The sequence below is a fragment of the Scomber japonicus genome, chromosome 17 (assembly GCF_027409825.1).
Source record: "Scomber japonicus isolate fScoJap1 chromosome 17, fScoJap1.pri, whole genome shotgun sequence".
In the NCBI taxonomy this organism is placed as follows: Eukaryota; Metazoa; Chordata; class Actinopteri; order Scombriformes; family Scombridae; genus Scomber; species Scomber japonicus.
The window spans coordinates 30,894,365-30,916,900 of record NC_070594.1 but is presented as its reverse complement, the minus strand read 5'-3'; the positions used below and the strand labels follow the sequence as shown (position 1 = coordinate 30,916,900).

The window sequence follows — 22,536 nt, the reverse complement described above, 5'->3', positions numbered from 1 at the left end:
CCGCTTTACCCCGACCCCAGAGCTTTTTGTCCAATGATTGAACGATCTTTGCAGACGTGTGGGTTTGTTGACAAATTCTGGTCCACTTGCAAAAAGCGCAATGTGAACAGGAACCGCACCAAACCAAAAAAGAAACATTGTATTTTGGTCTGGACTAAATAAGCGGACCAAAGGACTTTCATAGTGTGAATACGCCCTAAGTTGCAACTGCTCTGATCTCAGGTCTCATACTCCAGAAACTGAATTTGAGCGTGTGACTCCCAAGCGTACAATGAGTGTAGTGTGTGTGTTTGAAAGAGTTTGTGTGTAAATACTACCTTTTACTGTGAATAACACTAATTCTTTGTCGTCTGAATTACAGTCACAAATCCGGATCAGGCTGTATCCCGGTACAAAAAAATTCTCAGGCTGTTCAATCGAGGAAGGACAATGTCTGCTGCTTTCAAGCGTGTTGGGGTGGACCGGAACACGGTTGTTGCCACTGCTCCAATTGCAGAGCTGTTCATTGCTGCACACAGCAAATATAAGGAACTCCTTAAAAGCCACAACAGTCAGGTGAAACTCAAGAGTTTGCCACACAGTGTGCCACTTCAGTTCAGGAGGAGCCAGGAATAGCGGACACAGTTAAAACCTTTAAGGTTTCTGGAAAGCTGCTTCCCCTGAAAAAAAAGTCGGCTATAATGCTAGCTCAACACTGACCGCAAGAATTTGTCTTTCTGTGAGACAAATTCCAAGAAATCAGTGCACTTTGTTTTTGTAGTGTCGTAAAATTCCTTTTCCTGTATTATTTTATCGTGTGTTGAATATATTTATTTTATCTGTCTCAAATAATTTTTAGACATTTCTTTGAGATAGGATTTAGAATTATGTTAAATTTTGACACTGAAATATTTTCTGACTTTATTTTTGATACAGAAAGTTTTTAATTTTTTATAAAAAAAAAGATTTTATTTGTCATATTTGAAACGTCTGTGATCCACTGTTGATGTTGGCAAGTTTTTATTCAGCCATGTTTACCCTTGTTCGTCTTTATACAATATGTTGGGAAGTTGCAATAAATATCAGTACAATATGTTCTATATCCCTTTGTGTAATGTCTCTTCTTCGTCTGTTAAGATAACTGAACATTTTGCCAGCCTTTAAATCTCATTTGTAAATGCTTTATAAGCCATAGATAGTGCTCACTTTAGATGAGCTCACACAAAATACTTAATTAACGAGTAGTAAGTGCTTCATAACAGCCTCAATTCATGAATTTCAATGGATGTTTATAGGACATCCATTGAAAATGAATTTGTGAGTTTTTTATGGAACATCTGCTAACACAGTCACTAATCATTAATACATGTCTGAATAGTGGATGTGCAAGTGCATGCAGAAATGTACATCTAAATACTTTGTTCATCATTTACATACACATTCTAAATGATATTACAAACCACTGACAAATCCTAAATAACTGGTTAGTAAGTGATGTAATACTTGATTTAGAAATGCTGAATCCATCATATATAAAATATGAAAATGCAATCATTAGGACATTATAGATGAGCTTAGTAATGAAGAGTAAAACATGTATAATTGTGATTATAAACCACATAGTAATGAGTGTTTACAGCAGAAACATGCTTTATAAATGATGAATTCAGTATTTACTAATCCATAACTAATGTGCTTATCAATGATGAATAAAACATTTTTAACTGTTTTTATAAACTACATACTAATGTGTGGTAATGTCAGAAAAATGCATTATAAATGATGAATTGAGTATTTATTAATGCTTAACTAATGCTTAATAGTGTGTACTCATTATAAAGTGTTACCGAATTAGGATATGTTGTATGCACCATTAGTAACAGTTTATGGAAACAGCAATTGTACTTTAAGATAAAACAAGTGAGTTTAGAGTGTCTCACACTGACTATCATGACTAACATTAAAGTCAACTTAAAGCTTTTTTGTGAACACTTCACAGCCGCGTGTACGCTGTTTGAGTCCTTTCATGTACTATCTCACCACACTTGAATTAAAAATGAGACATTTACAGCATATAAACATGGATGAACAAAGACAGTTCAATTCAATTTCATTTGAACTTAAATATTCAGTATGCTGCTGTGAATATTGTGTGAGTATGTGTGTGTGTGTGTGTGTGTGTGTGTGTGTTTTGTCTGCATTCTCTGCAAAGGCCAGATAAAGAAGGGATGTTTTATCTTTCCAAAAAACACCTTCTTTCCATCAAGAAGGAAAAAACAAAAGAAGGTAATGGGGGAATGTTTGTACTACGAGGGTTTGCTCAGGGTACCTTTTTTTTCACACTCCAAATACATGCATGATAAGTTAATTGGAAATTCTAAATGGGCCCTCTTTATATGTATTTAAATTAAACATTAACAAATAGGGCCCCATCTTGCGGTCGGAGCACAGTGGATGGCAGCGTGGTGCATGTGTCTTTGTTAGTTTCCCCCGGTACAGTTTCTCTCCCTGCATCCTCATTGTCTAAATAGCAAATGCACTTGCACCAGTCTGTGCGCCTAGGGGCGTGTTGGTCTCTAAATGAGGTGTGGTCAGGCGCTTTGGTGGAGCGTTGCTATTTTGAGGCAGAGGAAAGCGCTTACGCTACTGACCAACAAAAAAACAGGTCTAAAGCCACTGGAACATATTTCACTGTTTTCTAAGGGGCACAAAACAACAAATGTATTACATCAACATATTAAAAAATACATGTCATATTGATTAGTCATAATATTCATTAGATTTACTGTAATTAAAAATGACAGATTAAATGAGAATGAGCCTTCCATTACTGTGTATGTTCATTAGAGGGGGGGTCAGCATCTCGGAGAGTGCTGCTGCAGACAGTATGAGGGGTTATAAACCTGTTACAACATGACTGAACAAAAACATTTTAAAGAGAACCAGTTGTAATTAAAAGATAAATAAATGACAATAAAGCGCCATGATGTATGTGTGGTGCACAAAGGCGGGTGGCCATCTGGAGAGACGGGACAATTCTTGGTAAGCCAGCGACGTCATGAATACTCCACAGACCAGCCGTCGCAACTGTCATGAGCCAGTCAATATGCAGTCATGCAATGTATGCAGGTGACACCGACGCCACGAGATACTGAGAAAACTATGTCATTTGTATATTAGCTGTGTGTAATCCATGATGTATTTATAGCACTTTCTTGCTGTGTATTTCTCAGTCATGGTCACTCTTGTGGTCCAATTCCAATTTTGCAAATTAAATCAACTAATATTTCAGTATTCTACAACTTCTATGGTTGTATATTTAAAAATTATAACTACAATATATTATTTTCTTAGTTTGTTCTTAAAATGTGGAATGAAGCATGGCCTGCTGGGAAAGGGAGAAAAGGGCTGATCCAATGAATGAACAGTTTGCAAAATCGGGTCAAGTCCAATTCACAAATGTAGACAACATATTTCTGGCGATTTTCAAGTTATTTAAGTGAGCACTATATAACTGCCACTTAAAAATCTCCAGTAATATGCTGTGTACATTTGTGAAATTGTGACGAACCTGCTGACGGAAGCGCAACACAGCTGGAGCTGTTCGGTAAGGAAACCAGCTAAATTGGAAACCAGTTGGGACATAACACCAGGGCGTTAAAAAATTCCCGGTGGATTTCAAGGCCTCACTCCGCCGCTGGTGGTTGTTGGTGTTTTTGTGGAGAATGGGTGTCAGAACAACTGCCACTGATTTTATCATCAAGAAAAGCATCTGAACATCTGTGGTTAAAACATCTGTACTGATCTGTTAATGAGTGTGTGTGATTCTTACAGTGTCTGTTAACCACAGTTGTTTCTACTGTAGGACTGATGGGTTAGGTTAGGTGATAAGTCTGCAGCCTCTGAGATACTGCACAGAGCACAGTGACATTACACACACCTGCTCAGTGTTTATTAAATCAGCTGATGACACCAGGCTGCTACAGTATAACTACACACACCTCTACACTCATCACACTGGTTAGTTATAACTACACACACCTCTACACTCATCACACTGGTTAGTTATAACTACACACACACACACCTCTACACTCATCACACTGGTTAGTTATAACTACACACACCTCTACACTCATCACACTGGTTAGTTATAACTACACACACCTCTACACTCATCACACTGGTTAGTTATAACTACACACACCTCTACACTCATCACACTGGTTAGTTATAACTACACACACCTCTACACTCATCACACTGGTTAGTTATAACTACACACACCTCTACACTCATCACACTGGTTAGTTATAACTACACACACCTCTACACTCATCACACTGGTTAGTTATAACTACACACACACACCTCTACACTCATCACACTGGTTGGTTATAACTACACACACCTCTACACTCATCACACTGGTTAGTTATAACTACACACACCTCTACACTCATCACACTGGTTAGTTATAACTACACACACCTCTACACTAATCACACTGGTTAGTTATAACTACACACACCTCTACACTCATCACACTGGTTAGTTATAACTACACACACCTCTACACTCATCACACTGGTTAGTTATAACTACACACACCTCTACACTCATCACACTGGTTAGTTATAACTACACACACCTCTACACTCATCACACTGGTTAGTTATAACTACACACACCTCTACACTCATCACACTGGTTAGTTATAACTACACACACCTCTACACTCATCACACTGGTTGGTTACATCTCCATATTCTTCCTGTATATGAATTAAATGTGAGGTTAGCAAAAGTAACTCATGTTATATTATTGAAACACATTGCTGGGTAAATGCATCATTATAATATCAATCCGCCAATGTGACAGCGCTCCTTGATATTAAAGGGATTGGGAGATGACACTCTGATTGGTTTACCGCGTGTTATGCCCAAAACACGCCTATGATTAATTAGGGGACTTAAGTCCATCCCTTTTAGAGCATGCGCCTGGCACAGTGACCTTTTTATCCACCCACATGTTATTTGGCTAAAAGAATACTTGAATATGGTTTTAAAAATTTGTAGACACTTACATGATGTGAGTGAACTGGAACATGGATTTATTTTGTTCTTCAAGCAGTCTAACACAATCCTGCAAGTTTCTCCTAGAGGCTGCAGTTTCCATTATAGCAACAATACCACAACACCATACTGATGATTTAGCTACTCTTAGTGCCACGCTAACCTTACCAAACCATGGAAAATAAGACTCTGTCTGTATTGGTACAGAGAAAGACTTTATGTCAAGTTCAAACTATCTTAATTGGTTTTACTTTTACTTTTAGTTTTTGAAATTTGTTTTGGTCAACTGAATTAGAAGACATTAGACAGACTTTAGACTGATGATCTCTTACTGTCTCTCTGTGAAAAGTAGTATAAAGCTTTTTGTGGCTCCAGAGTGTGAACACACATACATGTGTAAACATTAATAATGGTTTCATTACATTATCCCAGTAAGCCATGTAAGGGGTGAGTATGCACACAACCAGAGTGTGGAACTGACTCTCCTAGATGGAATGCATCCATCATCATCATCATCATTGTGAAACTATCAGATTTTTTGTTTTGTTTTTTTGTCTAATGAACCCTTTTAAAATATACCAATTCTTTAGTGATACTCTTTTGAACGCCACACATGGCCATTTGAAATGAATTTGAAGAGATTCCATGTATCCTCATCCTTCACATACTATTTAGCTGTTACAGGCCAACATGGCAGGCTGGTTGTTAGAGTAGGTGAGACTGTGAATGTACTGGTGAGTTTGGTTGCTATACTGTCGTTATTAAACTATTTAGAATGCAGTACATGCACTGTGTATCATATGCTTACTTCATTCCAGCAGGAAACTGTGTTTAATGTTTATTTCTTACACTGTACTGGTGAAAACAAGAATACACTCCTGTGGCTTTGTGTGTGATGTGTTAATTAGCTTTATCATCTAAACCCTCCAGCACTGCTGTAAAGATGCCTACAGGAGGCTTCCACTTATCCAGCTGCTTCACCTCCTCCATCTCTTCTTCTTTGTCTTGAAGCTTCTTTTTCTCCAAATAAGGCACTCTGTCAATGAAAAATGAAAAAACATGAATTTATTTTCTCACTATTCCCTTTTTTAACTTCTGAACTTGAAATGAAGACACATTGTAATCAGATGTGTACCACACATAAAATCATCCAATTTATCGAGTATAATGTGAATTAAACATTGAATATGATAATGAGAGCTAATAGAGTTCAACTCACATTGTTTTAGTAGAAGGCTGGAGATGAATGGAGAGATCTGCCTTCATATGTGACCTTGTCCTGAAAGAGGAAGCAGTTTGTTCTCAGTAGTTTGGTTGTGAATGAGGAATAAAATGAATCAGAGTACAAAACAGTGCATATACTCATTCTGTGGACTCTAGCACCATCTGCTGGTTTATCACAGCCTTTTTAAATTTGAGTAAATTAGAATAAGATGACTGAGTCTGTAAAACCAAACAGCTAAAAGACCTTTCACATTAACTCGTGTTATTTCATCATTTGCTAACATAAGTAAGATTTATTAAATATAACCGGAAAGATCCTAACTCACCCAAATTTACTACAAGGTAATGTGGAGCCTAGCTTGTGGAAGTTAGGACTGTACTCAGGGGAGCAGTAGGGTCTGGTTCCATGACAGGGAACAGTACCTGTAAATAAGAGATTGTATTCTGTGTTTAATATTTGCTTTCCTCAAACATTAAAAAGTTAAACATAATATTATCTTTAAGCAGAGAGCGGTGTGTCTTTTTTCATGAGTGTGATGCACATTTTAATACATAATAATAATAATTTAAATGGCTACACATCATAGACTGACGCTGTGTTTTCTTGCTCTTGGAGACTTCAGTGGTTTCAAGTGGAGAACTCTGCGCAGCACAAGTGTACTCAGCTTGAATATTGTGGGCCTGGTTGAAGCTTGGGTTAAGAGTACACTGCTCCTTCTGCTCCATGTTAGCATCTAAAACAGAACAAAGATATACTGAACCCTGTGCAACCTCAGTCCACGCTGCTTCTCCAAGTATCCTGAACACATCTGAGAGAAGGGATCTTCAAAAGCTGTGAAAAATCTAGATTTGCAGGCCTACAACAACACGTTTCTAGCAGTGTACTGATCAGTGATGAGCAGTACTCTGGAATATCACATAGTTGCTCCTGAGAAGAAGAAAAGCTCAGTAAAGCTCTCTCGCATATACAGTACAAGAAGAACATTGTAGAAAAAGCTTCTTGATTGCATAAAGGATCATTATTATTGTTATTATTATTATTATTATTATTGTTATTATTGTTATCATCCAGAAACTCCCAAGAACAGTCCAAAGCTGCCAGTTAACAGTAATATCTGCAAATAGGTGGCTGACCCTTCTGTCAGGGAGGTTAAGGAAAAAAGGAAAAAACAGAAGAAAAGAAATATACTGTAGGTGAAAGACTGCTGGAATATTAGTCAGCAAACAGGATGAGGCAGTGGAGTTTGCAATGAGATGAAGATAAAACATAGCAGCAGAGCTCATGGGTTATTAAAAAATAATAATTAATAGCCTACACTTAATGTTTTTGTCTGGTTTGGTTTCTTTAATTGGGCTCCATTTATCTAGTTTTGTGTAAAAAAAAATAAATAATAATAATAATAAAAGAATTTTTAGGTCACATGTATGCAGAAATAGAGAAAATTGTTAAGTTCTGACAACTTTCAAGCAGCACTAAGCCTGTGAAGTCATCAACGTAATATTGTGTGAGTTTTTACTTTGGGCAGAATAGTTCAAGTTTATCTAGCTACCTGCCTACTATTGAGTTGTATAATCCAACATCACATTAAGAAAATCTCCTAACTCTTCATTTAATCTAATAATCCTATATTGCAGAAATCAATCATTGGAAATGTTCATACTTACTCGGTGTTCACTGCAGTCTGTTCATGTAAATAATACACTTCCTCTTCTTCAGTAAGTCTGCAAACTGAAGAATAACCAACTCGATTAGCCGGCACACCAGGCAGTTTCATGTCGTCAATGTTTCATTAGTAAATAATAATTTCCGTCTGCAGTAACGCTGCTAGTCAAAAGCAGCAGCCACAGTCCAATTTTCCGTCTCCAGCTGTTGCTAGGCGACAAAATCAAAGCGTCAAGTTATGAAGAATAGCTGCTTGATATCCGGTTACACTATATTTCACAATAAAGCTGGCATTAACATGTATAGCCTAACCGTTTCCTGTGATATCAGTCTACTGTTAGCAGCTGCATCTCTTCACTGTTATATAAACTACGCCAGGGAGAGAAATGGCCTACAGAACACTAAACAAATTGAAAAGCAAATATTTATTTATTTAAGTCCACAGCAGCCATACCAAACTATTGTATTAGCTGTTAATAAGGTCAAGTTAGATTAGTCTAAAATCACTCGTGTCTCGGCTTTACATCATCATCATCATCATTCTGAAAATACTGGTCTTGACGATGATAATGAAGATGATGATGTTTCCCAGGTGTCTACTCTACGCACTTGCATTAAAGCTCTAGTGAATGATTTGATAGTTGGTGTCAGATTACTGTATTTGAAGCGTTTGGCTGCAATGTGCAGTCTTTAAAAGAGTCAGACGGTGGCGCCAGTCTATCAGTGTAATATTCCTCCGTCCAAGCAGATGAGTTAGTTTCTTCAAAGACATCAGTGGAAACACAATTTTGTTGTTGTTGTTGTTGTTGTTGTTGTTGTTGTTGTTGTGTGTTTCATAAAATCCAATTAGCTGTCTGCAAGATAACTGTGTGTAGGGAGTCTTATATATAATAATGTGCACCAATACTAAATATTTATTTACTTACATCATTTTCTATTTCAGTAATGTTAGACTTTCTGCTTTTCCTTTCTCTGTCTGTGTATTGTGTTAGATTGTAAATCTTATATGTTGTACTGTACATAGCATAATTGTGAGGTCGTACAGCCATAGTAGTAGTAGGAGTAGTCGCCTTTGTCATTACATGATCATGAGCAAAATGTTCAAACTGTTCAGAATAATTTGGCACCAAAACAGCTCAATTTTACCTTAATAGTAAGAGCCTGTACAAGACATCAGAGCACACAACAGCCAAATACTGTAGTCACGCGCGCGCACATAAAAATGCACACAGCGGGTGCTGCTCTTTTAAATCCACCTGTCCATGCACTCTCTGCTCGCGGCTGCTGATAGGTTTGTGATGGAAGAGAAAACAGCATTTATTAACGCCTTTTGCATGAAGTGACGAGGAGCTCCTCACCATCTCTCCATCACAGATACCCGTACGGCAGGGCTTCTTCTGCTGCCACTGAATGGATTACCCAACAATTCACATCTCCTGCTTTTGCTCATAACCTCATCAGATCAATTTTCACTCATCTGTGAGAAAACCGTTGCATTTCTATGATTACTCGCACATATTGCGCACAGTGATCGCTGATAATGCCAAGTGGACTGATCAGAGACCGTGTTTGACTTCAGAGTCACATCACCGCTGCTTGGGTGGACGCACTGCTGATCATCTGGGAGGTTTTCTGCAACAATTTGTTGCGAACACTGAGACGGACGCAGACATGGTGCCGGTCCCGCCTCGGCTTCTCAAGGCTCCGTGAGAACTTTCTTCCAGCCCCCCTCTTTTTGTTTTTAGATGTTTGTCAGTGGGATCGTCCTTCTTTGGGAAATTATCCACCGTTTACCCTTTCAATTATGTTTACTTTTGCTGCCTTCTGCTACATGCTGTCGCTGGTCCTCTGTGTGTCCCTGATCTTCTTTGCAATATGGCATGTAAGTATCTCACATCTGGTATATTTTTGAGATTTCTCTCCTATTTGTCTCGCATATGATGAGCAGAGGATTGCCCCCTCATCGCGGATGTATTCGTGTATTGGACGCTCAGCTGACGCTTCTGTCATATTTGTGCGTAATAGTGCTACATAGGTTTGAGCACCAAACACTACTTCCTCTCAAATGTATATTTTTAATTGTCAGTCAGACAGTGCAGCATCATTTTTATGATATTTTCCTCAACACGACAGGTGCGCACCTGTATGTTGAGCTCCTACTCTATCATCCATACACACATCCACTTTCTTGCAATTTTGCAGAGCATCCTTTTATTTAGCTACTTTATGTTTGGTATTTTTTTGTTATTGTCTTTTGCTGACCTAGTTTGATAGCCGGAAATGCTTGCAACCCTGTGCAGCATCCTAGATCAATTAAACAGCCATCCTTCCAGATCAATGAGGAAATCTGGTAGTGTGATATCTCCCCCCTCTCATCTTTCCACTGCCTGTAATCAAACCTCAGCTCAGCTAAACACCATGCAGCGCCAATACCACTGACTGCATTATGATATTTGAATAATCTAATTATTTGCTCCCTGAGCAACATCTCCATCATGCAGGGCCTTATGTAAAGACAGATTTGGGTCAAGTGTTCCAGCCTATTGCTGGGTCTGCCTTTTGCATGGAAACAGCAACAGACCTGATGCACTTGGGATGACCGATCCTCCGGCAATTACAGCTAATAGTTGGTCTGGCGGCTTTCTGTCAGGCAGTGGCCCAAGTGTCTGCTCACCAGGCTGAAATAAAGATACCAGAACAGTGAGAGTGCAGATAGCCATGACAGCTCAGTCAAAACTGATGTTTATGCAGCATGTATTTACTGTTTATGCAGTAAATACATACTGCCTGCAATGTAGCTGCCTCAGTGATGAAGTGAAACCTATTTGTCTGCATGGATTCATACTAAGGGAGAGCCAGAAAGCACAACACCTCCTTCAGTTACGTCTGTGATGTCAATTCAGGACTTGTGGCGGATCACAATGGAACACATTATTCTGTAGCTTCAGCAATAATCTTCAACGTGCTAGGCTTTATTTTTGCATACTGCTTAAGACGGCAGAAACAGTAGAAATGCCTCCTCCACTACTGATTCCCATTCACGTTGACAAACAGAAACACAGCGTAATAATCTCGGGCTCCATACTGTGAGGAAAGATAATTAAGAAGAGGCTGTGAGGTGGGAATACGGGGAGCTGTGGAAGTGTGCAGCAGAGCCAAGGCTGCACATTAACACTAGCCATCTGCCAAAAGCTGGGGGAATTTTGGCTGCAACTCTTTCACTTCTATCAGCCATTTTGGCAGGTGACCAACTCTCTGTCAGTCTGTCTTTTTTTCCCCTATTTTTTACTTCAAGAACTCATCTTGTTTCAAAGAACTTCTGAAAACAATGAGCCCTGCTGACACAGTGGCCACTTGACCAAAAGGCTAGTTTTTATGCCCTGAGAAGCAGTGCGTTGCTGATTCCAACTCCTTGGGGTAAAAATCAAGCTCTTAATAAAAACAAGGCAGTTTAAATTAACATAAAAAAGACACAAGCTATAAAACAGCCACATAGAAAGAAAGACAATGGTAATTAAAGCTGCAAGCAGCGTAGCGACCGCGCCTCCTTGCGCATGTCGGGCCGTGGCGAAAGGTTTTATCAGACACTGCAATAAGTAGATATACATTACACACACACACACACACACACACACACACACACACACAAAACACACACACACACAAACTCGCACATATACACACATACACACACACATACACAAACATACTCACACATACACACACTCACTTACACAAAAACACACTCACACACACACACACTCACTCACACTCTCTCTCTCTCTCTCTCTCTCTCTCTCTGTCTGTGTAGACATTTAGACTGAGCAACTGAAATTAACTATAACACTTTGATGACTCAAACAGGAGAGGAACTTATTTCCAGTGAAAACCTGTAGATATGTTTGTTGTCATGCTCTTGTAATTCATGTTTGTTTGATCTAGACTTTGATAGCATTGTCAGTGAAATAGTTGACAGGCTGCACAGCTATCTGAAAACATAATAATACAGTCAATAAACTTGAACTAGAAACAGAAAACTGAGACACCTTTTCCTTATCAGGTATCATGAATTTGCTCATGTTTAGAATTCATGTTATTATGCTGTCCTATCCAGTTAAAATGTATACATATAGCCTTTCGAGTAGTTACCTTGTCATTTTGTGTAACACAGTAAACCAGGAATAGTTACCACAGACCTTTGTTTTTCACACTACACAGGAAACACTTCAATTGCTCAGAGTATGACAGACAACATTTTGTAGTTAACATTCTAATTTATTTATCATTAGTTTATTTCATTTAAATGTGGATATTTTGGGGATTACATTTTTCAATAACTGACATATTACCTTTCAAATTACAATTAAGATAGGATTACATTTTTACATTTGACCTGATACAACTTGTGTCGTGGACATAAAATACTCAGACTACTGTACATCTGAATTACTTACTTACTACTAAAGAACACAGAAAAAAACATTTGCTGCTTCTGTGCCAAAATCCCATTTGCATGTCAACATCAGGGGGCTGGTGAGGTTGGGGGTAGTCACTCAATACAACTTACTTTATAAAGAAAAAAGTTACAGTAATACCATTGTTATTTTTAAATACCCCTGTATACAGTATTACCATATCACTGCTCAACCCTAAAGGCCACTGAACTATAGAAAGTTTGAAATGGATAGGGAGAGAACAGATGAGACTGGGGGACACAAGGGGGAGGAGAAACGTGGAAAAAACAATGGCAATATCTTTTTTTAAACTGTCCTGTTAGGCAGATCAGGCATGCAGAATTAGTCTGTACCTTTTGATTTTGCTCTTAGTTCATGCACACAAACTTATTTAAATTATTTAAATTAAATATTCTTATTTAAAACTACTGACTGGAATTCATGTATTTATAGTTAATAAAATCATTTCCTGTTGTGTTCATAAGAAACATGTCATAATGTAACTGTTGCATCTTTTCCAAGTTACTGATCGGAATTGTACATATTTGTTTGATTCCAATTAACCTTTTCATATTTTAATCACCACGGACTGAAGAGTTGCACATGAACACATCAGGAATGAAAGAACAAACTCAAACATGCATGAATACATACATTTAAAATTGCGACAGAGACCTACAGCTGACATGTGGCAAACAGAGACTGACACATCTACAATTAACAGCTGTGACACATGATTAATCACCTGCCTACACAATGCACAATTTTCAACACAGCTCAACCTCCACTGATTCTATTGGTAATGCATAATATTTTTAATCTAAAATGTCTCCTCAATACTCAGATCCACATAATAAATACAACTTTTCCACACAATAATCTAAATCAGATCCACATAAATAAACATTACATTTCCACAATATAATAAATACAATATCTAAAATCTCCCCACAATAAATACACAATCTAAAACCAATAAATACACATGATTAACCACAAAATATAACTCACAATATCTATATTTTGGATTGGGACAGACTCCACACTAATGAACAACAATCATGTGGTAGCCAGCGTACACACCATGAAAACCACGACACACTACAAGTCAGTTTCCTCTTAAAACCCTACAGATAAACACAACTGCAACAATGACACAACGTGTAAAGACCAACACTTTCACCGGGACACTGCACTGTAGCTCTGTTTCACTCAGCTCCTTTGCTAAATAAACCAACCTAATCCTGATCTAAATCAAACTCCACATCTACTCCTACAACCTCAAACTACCTCTGTATCCTCTAACTGCCCCTGATCATCTTTCACACTGAAACTACACAGAATACCTTCATGATCACTGAAGTACGTGGGCATCACTGCACATTCATCATCATACTGTGTTGTTTTAACATAAACATGATCGATCAATGTCCCCTTCTCTGTAGTTGCTTGTGTTACATGCTGATTAAATCCTTTTTTACTCATGAATTTACAAATTGATGATCTGTTCAGAATGTTTTCATTAAAGTCTCCCATTACTACAATCATGTTACTGATTGGATTTAACCAATCGAGTAATTTCCCCAGATTCTGTTTAAATAAAGAATTTGGATAACATGGTGGATGATAAATTACTGCCATCAAGATGTTAAATTTGGTACACAGGCACACTAAACACTCCAGATTCAAATTGGGTACCTGCAGAATGTCACAGTCCATATCACCTAAACTGTACAAACCAACTCCACCATGTTCTAGGTCCTGTAGCTCTAACAATTTGGGGTTACTGCTGCTATAACACAAACCTGGAGGACGACTATGGAAAGTGTACCCATCAATTTGGACACTGAGCACACTCTGAAAATGATCTTCATTTTGTTTCTCTAAACTATAACGCATGTAACGAACAACCGCAAACTGACTGTGTTCTCTTCAAGATTAATCCCAAACCATTTCTCAATGTAATTCTGTTAGGAGACTTTTCGTTTATGCTGAGAACACAATACTCTGACACAAACGTAGCCATGCACATCTTCTCAAATAAATCATCCCGAGGCCTGTTCCTATACCTGTCCATTATGCTTGTCATCCACACATCTTCTGGCCTAAGATCGAGACGCCCTCTGCTTCAAAACACTAAGGGGTAAACTAATCCAGGGCCTGAAATTCATTTTTTAAAATAGGAGGGAATTCCCCCCTTAAATGTTTCATATAGGGGGGATTTTACTTTGTTGGGGGGGACTGTAGGCGGTACCTTGTCCTATTCTTACTGCAGGTTGTATTTTGGCACTTTCCTTCAATTTAAGGTATTCTCTGAATTATATTATATAGTAATTAGTTATTTATTTTTTTTGAAACTTTCTTTTTATTGAGTTTAATTATTTTTTCAACAATAAAGGACAAACAATAAAACAGAAAACAGAAAAAACAAAATCATATTGAACAGACAGGTTGACAAGGTTGACATAGGGCATACATTAGAGCAAATGGGGTTATTCACACAGACAGTGAGTTACACGTTAGAGAATATGAAGTCCACTTTTCCCAGTACTTGGCAAATTGTTCAGCTCGTAGTCTTAGGACGAAGGTCAGTTTTTCCATGCACTGTATTTCGTTAACAATGGTGATCCAGTCATTCTTTGATGGCAAGTTTGTCTGCAGCCATTTCCGTGTAATGGCCTTTTTGCTTGCAGCCAAAAGCACTTTGTAAAGATAGTTGTCCTGAGCCATAAGTCCAGCTGGGAATTTACCCAGGTATAACGTGATGAAAGAAAAATCAACTTTTAAACCAAGGATTGACTGAATTTCTTCAGCAAGCTCTTGCCAATATGGTTGGATAAGCGGGCAAGCCCAGAATATATGAAAGTGATCGGCCATTGTCTGGCCACATTGTCTCCAGCATTTATCCTGTCCCTGAAAACCCTGCTGTTTAAATTTCAATTTAGGAGTAACAAAAAATGTTATTATGTTCTTCCAGCAGAACTCTCGCCAAGCTCTGGAGTTGGTGGTTTTAGCTTGACCTGCCCAAACAGATTTCCAATCATCCTCAGATATCTCCAGGCCAGACTCCGCCTCCCATTTTTGCTTAACCTGGATAGTAGAATGGTTCTTGGAGTTTTGTAGTCTTTTGTAAATTTGTGAAATTAAATGTTTAGTGTCTTTAGCATTATATGCATCTATAAATACACTGATCAGATTGGCATCTTTATTATCTGTTAGTTGTATTCCCTTGTTGAAGTAGTCTCTGACCTGGAAATATCTGAACATATCCTCTCTTCCCAGTCTATATGATTTACAGATGTGGGTGAAAGACTGTAGACCATCCTTATCAACTATAGTGCAGTAGGCGGTTATACCATTGTGTGTCCACTGCTTGAATCGCTTATCTAGAAGTGATGGTATAAATTCTGAGTCATATGACACCCATTTCAATATTTTTGCATGCTTCTCAAGATGGAGTTTTTTACAGGAGCTAAACCACACCTTAAGAGCAACCCTGGTCCAGCTATTTAATTTATCCAGATGGGGATCATGGTGTTGGCAATTACCTAATAAAGCCTGTATTGGTGTTTCACATTGCTTTAACTCCAAGTCTTTCCATATAGCTGAATAGTTTGAATTACACCAGCAAGCTAGAGGTCTTAGCTGGGCAGCAATATAATAGTCCTCCATACATGGTAGAGAGAATCCCCCCTCATCTTTAGGCAACTGCAAGGTCTTATATTTTATTCGGGGCCTCTTACTGTTCCAGACAAATCTTGATATAATTCTATTCCATTCCCTAAAGTCTTTTGCGGGGATCTCTACAGGAAGTGACTGGAATAAATTCATTTTTATCGTTTCAATTCTATTTGACATGTCTAAAGGTAGTACAGTCCACCTATCTAGATCTGCTTTGATATTCTTAATAACTGGATCATAATTTGTCTTGTATATTTTGGTAATGTCTTTTGGGATCCAAACTCCTAAATATTTAATGACAGGGGCGTCCCATTTAAAATCAAATCTGCCTTTCAAGTCAGTGTTCGGTGTGAAATTATATGTGAGTATCTGGGTCTTGTGTGTATTCAACTTATACCCGGAATATAAGCCAAACAGCCTCAAAAGAGACATCAGCTTAGGTATACTTCTTTGTAAGTCAGTTAAAGTGAGCAATATGTCATCTGCGAACAGACTTATCTTGTATTCACTGCCTCCGATTGAAATGCCTTTAATCTCTGGATCCTCCCTTATTGCCTGAGCTAAGGGCTCTATGAAGAGTGCAAAGAGGGCGGGGCTTAGTGGACATCCTTGGCGACAACCTCTCTCAAGCTTGATAGATTGTGATAGGTGACCATTGATTCTTATTCTGGCAGTGGGGTTTGAATGAAGTGATCTAATACACTGAACAGATTTTTCATTAAAGCCAAAACGTTGAAGTGTTTGGTAGAGGAAGCCCCATCCAACAGAGTCAAATGCTTTCTCTGCATCTAGACTAATAAGTGTTGCACTAATATTTTCCTTAATCACATAATCTACCACATGGAGTGTCCGTCTAATATTGTCCTGAGTCTGTCTTTCTCGGACAAATCCTGTTTGGTCAGGGTCTATCATTTCAGAGACAATATGTTCTATCCTTTTGGCTATAATTGAGGCAAACAGCTTATAGTCTGTATTCAAAATGGATATCGGCCTATAGGAACTACATTCTCCCTTGTCTTTTCCCTCCTTAGGAATTATTGATATTACTGCCTCGCTCCAAGATTGGGGCATCTGGCCTTCCTTAAGGGTGTGATTGAAGCATCTAAGAAGAAAAGGCATCATCTCAAGTTTGAATGTTTTGTACTTAAGTCGAGAGATAGCGCCACCCAGTTCAGCAGTTGTTATCTCAGCTGTCAGTGCATTATTTTGATGTTCTCCTATTGAGGGAAGATCCAGAGACTTCAGGAACTCATCAATTACAGAGTCATCAGCTTTGTCAGGTTGAGTATATAAGTCTTTGTAGTAGGCTTCAAAAGCTTGTTGAATTTCTTCTAGCTTATGGCAGACTTTGTTGTTTTTTGGGTTTCTTATTTTGTAAACAGTTCTTTCTGCTTGTTGTTTACGTAATCTCCAAGACAGAAGCTTCATAGCCTTTGGGCCGGTTTCATAATATTTTTGTTTAGTAAACCTCATTTTCTTCTCATTTTCTTCATCATAAATCTGATTTATTTCTTGTTTAATACACTTTAGTTGGGCCCATGTTTGTGGGTCTCTGTGGGTCGAATGTTGAGTTTCAAGATTCTTCAGTTTAGACTGCAGCTCTGCTAAGTGTTTTTGTTTCTCCTTTTTCCTGTGGGATGCAAAGGCTATGAGTTTACCCCTAAGTACTGCCTTCCAGGCATCCCACAGGACATTTGGTGACACTGTTCCATTATCATTATTTAGCATATATTCTTTTAACACTAGGACCGCCAACATTCGAACACTCCCTTTAACTGCTGCTAGCGGTCCGCCAGACCGCTATATGTAATTTCATTGTTTGTGTTGTTTTAACCCTTCAGGTGTATGGGGACATGGGAAACAACTTACTGTCACATAGTCAGGCAATCAATACCAGTCATTGTTTAGTGTACAAGCTACTCGTTCAACAGTTAAACACAAGATTACTAGGAAAAGGAGAGAAATGAGACAAGGATCAAAGAGAATGCGGCTGCGGGGGAGGAGGGGGTATCAGTCAAAGCACAAAGCAAAATTAAAATTATAATATATATATTATAATAATAAATAATAATAAGTGCACCTGATGCCGTTATGGATATATATATAAATATATATATATTTATTTGCTGCTGCGTGTTTCGCGTCCAAATGGACGAATTTGCCGCACAATGCTAAAATACAATAAGCCTACACTTATTTAAAATGTGTAACTTACCTCATTGCAGGCAGTAGTTTGTATTTTAATAAACATATGCACAATAAAAGAGAAACTCAGAAACAATGGGGGAATAGTAATAATAATAACCATATTTTTAATATAACAACAACTTAATATTGTTATTAATAATACAATTATATACAATGTAATACAATAAAATATCAGGCCATATAATAATAATGATAATAACAACAACAATGATAATAATAATAATAATAATACAAATCTATATTTACATAAACGTATGAACGTTACAAACAAGACAACAAATCTAAGTCTGTGGCACACAGCTGGCGCAAAAGCTCTCCACCCTTACGGTGCACTTCCCACACACAGGTCGCGCGCATCCTTTACAGGACACCTTTGTTTTGTTCTGCTGGCAGTGGCTGTTCACCTGACACTGCCGTCTTTGGTGGCTTTGTTGCGGCTCTGCCAGTGGAGCCACTACTGGACCGGCCTTGGCGCACATGTGTTCCGCCCGCAGTTCTTTTGCCAGCTGCAAGATAAAGGCTCGTCTTGCTATGTTCACCGACAAGCACTTCTGGTAGAGAATGTGGGCGTTTATTGCAGCCATGTCCAGGAGATTGTAAAACACTGCTACTGGCCATCTTCTTGTTGCCCCTTTCACAGAATAAAGCCGTGCCATTTGATCCAGCACGTCAACCCCGAACTGTAATGATGGAAATTAGTGCAATGTAAATACGTTTGTAATAATAGTGTAACAGCAACAATTGTCACAGCCTACATACAACGCAGCCTAAAGTTCTTCACATTATAACAAATATTAATTATTCCTTTATATGATAAAACCATCACATATGTTACCTTTGTGCTGTTATAATAGCTGACTGTCTCCGGCTTTTTCTTGGGATCACTCCCGATGGACACACTCTGGTGCATGGAGCTGAGGAGTGCCACGTTCTTTGAAGCTTTCCCCTGATATATAGTGAGAGTGGTGCGTTCGTTCTTCAGCACTTTAGTTGAAAACAGCTCTCCTCTCTGTTGCTGGACCGAAGGAGGAAGTTCCCGTCTGGCCTTATTGACTGTGCCAACCAGGCTGGTGTTCTTCCTCAGCAGATTGTTGGCGAGGCTGAGGGACGTGAAAAAGTTGTCCGTCGTGACGTTTCTTCCCTTCCCCATGAAGGGCTCCACCAGCTTCATAACAACATTTTCACCCACACTTTGTTTTGCTGGTCTGGTTGGATCTCTGCCCAGGTATGGGAAGGCATTTAGCATGTACTTGGTTTCCACATCTGCAGCAATCCAAAATTTTATGCCAAATTTATCGGGCTTGTTTGCCATGTACTGGGTGAAGCGGCACCGTGCTTTTGTTGGGAACAGCTGCTCATCGACTGTTAAGTTAGCCCCAGGTTTGTAGCATGCAACGCAGTTCTCCACAAATCTCCCCCACACCTCTGACACCAATGTAAACTTGTCTGTGGAGAGACGAGTACGCCTGCTCTCCTTCTTATCAAAGCGCAGGTATCGCATGATCTCCCGGTACCTGCTCCTTGGCATCGTGGAATTGAAAAAAGACAACCCCCACTCCTCAGACCAAAGGCTCTCCATTTCAATATTTTTGTTAAACACTCCTCTAACAAAAAGAAGAGCGAGGAATGCCTTCAACTCTCCAACCGAGAGATCCCATTCAGACCTCTCCTCAACACGATGTGCCTCTGCTACAGTGCACTCACAAATATTTTGTAGCATCTGCCTGTCAAGCAAGCACAAAAACGCGCTCTGAGCGTCTTCTATGTTGCGCTTAGCAAACGCTGTAGGACCGGCAGATTCTGTGAGGACATTTTGGGCTTGTTGTCTCCCTGAGTGTCCTCCAGGGGCGATGGCACTCCAGATTGTCCCATCTTTCCCCAGCTCACATGGGCTCGGGACTGCAAAACATAAATAGGTATAAATAGGTGTGCGTGTGTGTGTATATATATTACATTATTCCACTATGCTAATTGGGTTATACATAGCCTATTTATTTTGTAGAAACATTTTCGTTTTCAAATAAATATTTTCGTTTCCATAAATTGTTTTATACATGTTTGTGTAGTTTAACATTTTGGTACACTTTAGCAGTATTTTGTAAGTCTTACCTGCATCCGGAGATGGTGTGCGCGCTCTGGTATCAGTACCTGCTGGTGTTAGCACATTTGAGATTTATCACTTTGTTATTTATTTATTTATTTCTTATATGCATTTGACAAAAGATGAACACAGCCATAAATGTTTTACAATAACCACTTTACATGGAGATGATGCATGAGCGCTGGTCGAGATGAGTGCAGCTTGTGCGCTGGACTGAACAGCCGCAGGCAGCACTTGCACTGGTGGTTGCACTGTTGAGATTTATTAGGGTTGCATTAGAATTCCCTTTTTTAATTTGTTGTGATAATTTTAGATGTTCCTTGGTGTTAATTGTCTATACTATTTACAAAATCAGTATCCAGTTTGTAACCAATTAGTAAATTACCCAAAATATATAGCTGCGCTGGAAAGATCGACAAAGAGCCAAGATTTCCAGGGCTCCATAAAACAAATACATTTATAAAAACGAATAAAACGAATGAACGAAATAGATAAATGATAATAATGATAACGATAATAAAAATAGATAAATGATAATAATGATAACGATAATAAAAATAGATAAATGATAATAATGATAACGATAATAAAAATAGATAAATGATAATAATGATAACGATAATAAAAATAGATAAATGATAATAATGATAACGATAATAATAGCTAGACTAGGCTAAGAATAATAATAGGCCTAATAGCTAACAACAATAATAATAGCTATTATCTAACAATAACAACAACAATAATAATATTAATACTATTATTAATAATAATAATAATAATAATAATAATAATAATAATGACCTGGAGTGGATACACCAACAGATGGGGTGGCTGGCACAATTTTTCTTTTTTTTTGCCTGGGTTCAGGCTCCGAGTCGGTGTCGGAGCTCTCCTCCTCACTCCAATCAATGTCGCTGAGGTCCAGCTCTCCTCCATCAGACTCTTCCTCACTCAGTTGATGTAATAACATCAAAGCCTCCTCAACAGTATATCGCTGTCGTTTTCTTCCCCTCTCCATCTTCAGATCGTTGCTACTACTAGGCTAGGTCTATCTATCCGTCCTGTCCGTCCGTTGGTCCTGTCCTGTCCGTCAGTCTGTCGTCTATCTGTCTATGTATGTATGTATGTATGTATGTATCTATCTATCTATCTATCTATCTATCTATCAATCTAGCTATCTATTTATCTATCTGTTCTTCTTTATCTATCTCTTCTGTCTTCTCTCTCTTCTCTCTCTCAAATGGAAACAATAGACCGGCGAATCAGCGCGAAAACAAACCCCGCAAAATGTATATAATATGTAACAAATCAGCTGCGGTACGTGTGGCCGCAGGGCGGAGAGAGGTATAAATGCTCATAAATCATTTGTTTTTTATTGTAGCACCTTATGGACTTCAGGACATATTAAAAACACATATTTAGGAAAAGTCATGGGCTGAAAGGCTTGTAGTCTTTATTTAAACAGAATTATGTACATTTTAATAACCCAAACGGTCTGTCAGACCGTCACAGCGGTTCTAGTGTTAACTGTATTCTTTGCAAACTCTATCATTCAACAAGCTAGTATTAAGCCTCCATAGAGTATTCTTCCTTTTATTGTTTAGATGCAGAGAGAGGTATACTCCTGAATGATCTGACACATCTCTAACTCCTATCTTACATTCACTTATTCTGTGTCTATCAGCATTAGAGATAAAAAAATAATCCAATCTGGAATATTCTGCGTGACAAGGGGAGTAGTAAGTAAATTGTTTTTCTGTGGGGTGAAGATCCCTCCATATATCTATCATACCAAATTCCCTAAGCATTTTCCGCATGAATACTGAGTTTTGGTTTCTCCTCTTGTGTAAATTTGTTGAGTCAAGTTTGGGTTGCAATTGAATATTCAAGTTACCCCCACAGATTAAAGTTCCTGATGACTCTTGGGCTAGTAAATCAAATATTTTTTTAATAAATGATCTGTCATGCCCTGGTGGCATATATACATTTAACAAAGTGACTTCTTTGAGATCAATCATGCCTTTGACTAAAATATAGCGACCCTCCTTATCTTTAATTTGGGCAGTTAATTGGAATTGTAGCTTATTTGAGAGTAGAATTGCCACTCCCCTTTTACGTCCAGATTTGTGGGAGGAGTAGAATGTGTTA

The 22,536-nt window shown here is 38.4% G+C and overlaps 1 protein-coding gene across 1 annotated transcript in view; it reads left to right on the top strand.

The window, feature by feature from the left end:
• The first annotated feature begins 9,745 nt into the window (after positions 1 to 9,745).
• cnih3 (cornichon family AMPA receptor auxiliary protein 3) overlaps positions 9,746 to 22,536 on the top strand; it is a 188,862-nt gene continuing 176,071 nt past the window's right edge. The window contains exon 1 of the mRNA XM_053337576.1: positions 9,746 to 9,823. Coding sequence (XP_053193551.1) covers positions 9,746 to 9,823 — 78 coding nt within the window. The remainder of the gene's footprint in view (positions 9,824 to 22,536) is intronic.